This window comes from Anthonomus grandis, chromosome 6 (assembly GCF_022605725.1).
Source record: "Anthonomus grandis grandis chromosome 6, icAntGran1.3, whole genome shotgun sequence".
NCBI lineage: Eukaryota > Metazoa > Arthropoda > Insecta > Coleoptera > Curculionidae > Anthonomus > Anthonomus grandis.
Window position 1 is genome coordinate 18,351,781 of NC_065551.1, and position 6,717 is coordinate 18,358,497.

Sequence of the window (6,717 nt, forward strand, 5' to 3'; positions counted from 1 at the left end):
ATTTTCTCTTTAATAATTTTATTTTTAATCGGAGCATGTGTATTTAAAAGCTGTAAAATATGTTCATTAAAAAACTGCACTTTGTCATTAATAACTATAAGGCGGTACATCTGATCCCAATTTATCTTTATATTTTCCATATTTATGTTGTTATAAACTCTGAAAATCATGGATTTTTTTTAACCTTTATGTTATCATATTGAAATATTGAATAAATCATATTATGATCCGTGATTGTTTCTGCTATGGCAAGCGACTCTGATTTTAATGACACCAAATCATTACTGCAAATTATATAATCAATAAGGGTACCATCACCAGTGTTCATGTTAATTCTTGTTGGTTCTGTAATATGCTGTGAAACATTAAAATACTTTAAAATAAGTTTTAATCTATTTGAATATGTATTTTGTTTTAAAAAATCAATATTGAAGACGCCTGTTATAATTACGTAATCGAAATATAAAGTTAACCTAAAAAGATCTTCCAAGTTATCTAAAAAAGCTGGTATGCTATTGGCAGGTGCACGATATATCGTAATAAGGGCGAAAGATCGTTTTTTAATTGTAAATAATATGCCCAATACTTCAAAATTATTAAAAGCCAAATTTAAGTTGTTAAATGTTACAGAATTTATTATGTATAGTGCAATTCCTCTACCACGACCCTCTCTGTCTTGTCTTATTAACTTATATCCTGACAAATTAAAACATTGGGATTCACAGTCTTTGCCTAGCCAGGTTTCCGTAAGGGCAAAAAAATCAAAAGGATACTGTGACATATACCAAGAAAATTCATCAAATCCTGTATTCATTGACCTGATATTTAAGTGACCCACTTATCTCTGGGTATTTTTTGGTCCTTCGAGTCGAATATTTTTTTTTAATAAAGCAGACTTTGTTTTAAAAGAGAAACTTAATATCTTTAAATGGTTTTTAACGCCTGGGAGAATTTCTAAACTTGAACTTAATGCCTGAAAAAAATAAAAGCCATGAAACCATAAGACCACTAAAAAAATAAGAAAATGGCTTCAAATATCTGAAGGAAAAAATGAGGATGTAACTTGAAAAAACCCAAATTTAATTTTTTTTAAATTTAATTAATTTAATTTTTTATACTATGAAAGGTTTTCAAATTAAAAATACTTTTATAAAAATTACAATAAACTTATTGACATGGTACTCTCTTCCTGCTAATTTTTTGCAATTAGGAAAATGACAAAGTTAGATGAATACACTGCTTCTTTTTAATAAATTATTTTTTATTACAAATATTAAAATAGATTTTTTTGTAGGCTGGGAGTTGCATTATATACAATAAAACAAAAAACATTCTAAAAAATAAATATATTTATATTAATTTATTATAGTCTAAGCGGAATGTACATTTTTTACAAAAATATAAAACTTAACATCAACATAATACACATAATAATTATTATTATATAGTACAAAGTATAGGAATAAGGCACTGGATTTCACGTATTAAAATTATTTAAAAATATACAATATTTTACAGAATATCTATGACAACTATTACGATATACTGATTAAGTACTCACAATGTTCTAGATATTCCGTACTATGGCACTGTTTATAGAATAATTCTAGGAAACATTATGTACTAGTTACATACATATATGCCATTTATATTAAGAAAAAACACTTTTTAATGCCTTTATGGAAAAATTATATAACAAAAAAAAATAAAACTAGAATATATTCTCTAATTTCCATATTATAAACTTGACATGCTATATGCAAAAATAAAGCTTTCAGCAGAGTTTCTTCAAAAAAAAAAATATCTTACAGTTTTATAAAGGTAACTACATAGTAATTTAATTACTTATATATATTACAAAATTTTGCGTTAAACATCATATAAAAAAAGTACAAAATATATTTATAACTATATAATAATAAATGCTTATAAAAAATAATAGGTATATACAACAAAAAAAAGAATTATTTGTTTTATAAAAGAATATCACAAAAAAAAATCTTAATTAAACTGTGAGATAACCGTATTTTCAGCTTCGCTATAGGATTTTAAAAATGTAATAACAAAAATATAGTTTATTTTAGGATAAAACTAGTAAAGTATAGGTGGTATCTGTTTCCAATAGATTTAATTAGCCATTATTTACCAATTCATTTACTTTCTGGAAAATAAACTCTGAAAAAAGATTTTATAAATAAAAAAGGTTTGTAATTTGTTAATATATAAATATAAGAAGTTGTGATAATTAAGTGTTGTGTAGTAAGCGTAGATTCTGGCCACGCACAAGCAATTTTGAGAGTCCTTTTATTTTATATTGCTACAGAAAATTTCTTTTTAAAATGTGTAATAGTTAAAGGCTATGCAGACATTTTTATAGTGTCTTAATTTAGGTGGAAAATTTGTAATAACATTTAAGAGAATTTAAGGAAAGTTTTTTTTAAATTTTAATTTTTAGTAAGATTGACATTTTATACTTTTTTTAATATCAATACAAACATAAGAACGACATCAAAATGTCGTTTTTTAGTACTTATTAAAAATTGTATGCTTAATAGTTGCCAAAATAAACAAGAACATATTTGTGCTAATAACTAAAAATTGATGACTCAAACGTTTTAAGAAAATTAGAAAACTATAATATATCGAATATACCTTAAATTCGCGTATAAGTTTTATTCATTTATTATATATTAAAAATTAACCATAGAAAATACTGAACTGCTTTATGATTGGTATCTGCTTATATGTCTTACCCTTTTAATTTGTTTCTTTTTTATGTTTTATTTCTTAAGGTTGATTTATATGACTAGCTATATATATATATATATTTAATCTATGTATGATTAAATTATTGAAGAAAAAAACTTCTTTCCGCTCTTAAGCCTTAATGATCAATTATATAAAATTCAAAACATAATTAGTAAAAATAATTAGTATTTGGCCTGATACTAGTAAATTTTTATTGGTATATGGCCATTTTATATTAAAAATTAAATTTCTAAATACAAAAATGACCCAATAATGATTTGTTAATTAATAAAAGTGGACATTTCTAAATTCTATTATTTACAGTTCATTAAAATTTTTAATTTAAAAAAAACCAAGAACGATTTCGGTCGAATGGATAGCGAAAAAGCAAATTTTTTGAAGAACTCCTTAAAAAATTGTGCCAAAATATGGCAACGAACCATTAAAAAGGGCAAGTTTCAATTCTGATTATTGAACTCTTAAACATTTGAAAAGCAATTTTTGCATAATTTAAAAAATGCAGGGTATTTCAGAGTTTCTTTCATTAAAATATCCAAAGAATTGTGAGTTTGAATTCGAAAAGTCTGATAAGTTAAAAAAATAAAAAGTTATTGCCAATTTAAACAAGACTTTTGTGGTTTATTTAAATAATTAGCAGACTCTGGAAGTATTAAAACAATTCAATCTAATCCAGATTTTGAAAATATAACTAGCAAAGCAAGCAAATTCCTCAAGAGACTAAAATATAGTAATTACTAATTTCTTCTGATTAGGCGTACAAAAAGTGATGTTAAAACATTAAAGAAAAACCAACTTGCTTGCTATGTACATCATCTCAAGCAATTGTGTGTAAGTGCCTAAATAAACCATACAAATTTTATCCCAATCGGCAAAACCATTTTAAAGCTATTCATAAAAAAAAACCGTTTGTTAAGCTTAGCAGCCTGTATGTTGGGAACAAATCCTTTTTGGACTCATGTTTATAGGACCATTTTTTATATTTTGTTGAGACGCAAATCTGAAATGCCCTGAATAACGATTTTAAGACCCAAACAAATTATAAAAATTTTATAATAAATATCTTAATCTGGTGAACATTCATTAAAATATTATTATATTATATTTTCAAATAAAACCAACCTTTTATCACTCTTTTATCACTGAAAAGTTCTTTAAATAGTGTTGAGAAAACGATGTAATAGCAATACCTACTGACCTACATATTCAACCATTACTGGAAACATCACCCACCTATCGCAATTATTTACCTAAAAACAATATAATTTTACTAATTTAGGGTGCTAACTAAAATCACTTAAATAAGTATCGAACGGCAAATGATTCGAAAAATCTGAAGAAAAATCAACTGAGGTCAAAGAATCATCGAAGTCAACAGCAGAAAAATCAGCCGGGGTCAAAGAATGATCCGACCCATCACTATTAAGCGGCAACGATTCCCCGTCCGACTCCAACAAGAACGATTCCAACTCAGAACACTCAGAAAAGATATCCTGCTGGGGCAATTCCGCTGGACTGCTACTCAGAGCCGCAGAAAGTGCCGAGATATACTTCATTGCCAACCTTAGAGTGGTTATTTTTGTCAATTTTTCATTCTGTTGCTGATTGGGTGCAATTTGAGGCACCGCCATCCTTAAAGCCTCAAAAGCCTGATTGATCTCCCGCATTCGGGTTCTTTCTCGTGCGTTAGCGGTTTTCCTGCGGTACTTACTTAAAGGGGCTGATTTAGGTTTTTGGGGCTTCGCTATTGATCCATTGGACGTATGTTTGGAAGTGGAAGACTTCGGATGCACCAGAGGGATCTCCTCGAAATCAGACATGAGATTTTTCCTTCTCATCGATCTGGGTCTTAAGGCGTATTTATCACCCCGTTTTCCCGCACTAGAATTATTGTTCGAATCCAAATAAGTAACTGGACTGGGCAGGGATAACCCGAGCCTTTCGGAGAGCTCATCATCGTATTCTAACATGTTCGTCACTTCTTTTACCGGCGTATATATCGCGTCTAAGTATGAACAACTCGCGAGAGAACAAACTGATGCTGTTGTGTTGACTGTGTCTTAAGACGCGGTGACTTAAACTAAAGTGCGCGTCGGACGAAGTAGCAGGTTAACTTTAAAACTGACCACCACCTTCTCTCCCACCTGGAGTCTTTTTGACTCCCGCACAAGCTCGCGTTATTGGGGGAGGGTCGATTTTGATATTTTTGGCTTTATATGTGGTTTTAAAGTATTTTGATTAAGCGGGGTTTTGGATTTTGTAAGTGTGATGCGTGATGCGTCACGTAGGAGGATGGTAAAGAAGCAGAAGTCTAAAAATAAATTCGTGACATTCTTACAAAACTTTAAGGTAGTTGTTGTACTTGGTATTCAAATACAACATTTTTCTTCTCTTCTTACGTACTCGTATTACAAGGTGATTCGCAAACCACTCTACATACCCCAAACAGCATCATACGCCCTGGGTACGTAATTTTGAGGTCAGATTTTGTCTCCATTGTTATAAAAATAACGTATTTAGTACGTACTTTTGGATACGTAATTCGTACGTACATTAATTACATCTCGCGGAAGTATATGTACATGTACATAATATAAATACTTTAGCTTCTATACAGATTACACAAGAATAAAAGAAAACATAAAAATTTTTAGTGAATTAATAGTTCATACTTGCAGTGGAGTCATAGGTTAAGATAAAATGAAAATCTTGCAGTCTCCCTTCATCTATTTATTAAACATTTAGTTATTTAAAATTCCCATGGTTTGGACGCCGTGGTGTCGATTATCACAGGATAAAAGGTTTACAATTGGTATTATATACAGGGTGATTTTTATAAGAAGGTCATGGCTTTGGGGGATGATAGGGGACGTTCAAATATAACTTTTGATATAAGACACTATGGGTCGGAAATGCCTCAGAAACAAAATACAGGGGGTTAAAGTTTTTAAAAAAATTAAGAAATTAATTTTTAGTTTTTTGACTGTTAAGATAGCGGTGTCAAATTTTCTCAATAAAGCTACCTAATAAAGATGCTTTAAATGTAAAAAATCTTTCTTCCATCTTCTTTTCAGAAAGATTTCCAAATCTTTTTCCCAAAAGGCACCATTTTATCAGAATTTAAAAATAAATAACTTTAATAAAAACTACTACGAACTACTAAAAACCACGAACTTGATTGGTCCGTACATTTTGCCAAGACGTCTCATTGCAGAGAATTATTTGATTATTCTTCGAGATGTTTTGTTTGAACTTTTAGAAGATGTGCCATTGGATGTTCGGCAAATAATGTGGCTTCAACATGATGGTTGTCCGGCACATTATGGTCGCGTTGTCAGGGAATATTTGAACCAAAGATATCCTAGACGTTGGATTGGGAGGGGAGGCCCAGTGGCTTGGCCAGCGTGCTCCCCCGATTTAAATCCCTGTGATTTTTATTTGTGGGGTCATTTGGACCAACTTATTTATTCTACACCTGTGCCAGATGAACATGATCTTTTGGCTCGCATTGCAGTAGCTGCAGGCGAAATTAAAGATAGTGGTGAAGTTATTCAGAAAATTCACGACAATTTAACATTACGCTGCAGGCTCTGTATACAATAAAATGGTGGCCACTTTGAGCACCTTTTAAATTAATTATTAATTATTATTATTTATTATTTAGTATTTTTTAACGTTATCCAATAATTTTTTTTCCTTAGTTTTTATTAAAGTTATTTATTTTTAAATTCTGATAAAATGGTCCCTTTTGGGAAAAAGATGCAGGATACCTTTTTTCTGTTAAATAAACCAAGGATTCTTAAAATTTTTGATTATCAGTGGCGTACTATTTTTTTTTATTAAAAAATTACTCTAATGCCTATCTGATCTACGCCACTGGTTGAAACTAAAACATTTACTTTTTATATTTAAAGCATCTTTATTGGGTAGCTTTATTGAGAAAATTTGACA

The 6,717-nt window shown here is 29.6% G+C and overlaps 1 protein-coding gene across 1 annotated transcript; it reads right to left on the reverse strand.

Moving 5' to 3' along the window:
• Window positions 1-1,331: 1,331 nt before the first annotated feature.
• On the reverse strand, window positions 1,332-4,864 carry LOC126737300 (helix-loop-helix protein delilah-like). Its single transcript, XM_050442141.1, has one exon. The coding sequence runs from the start codon at window positions 4,734-4,736 to the stop codon at window positions 4,050-4,052; it is 687 nt and encodes a 228-aa protein (XP_050298098.1). The 5' UTR covers window positions 4,737-4,864; the 3' UTR covers window positions 1,332-4,049.
• Between the last annotated feature and the right edge of the window lie 1,853 nt (window positions 4,865-6,717).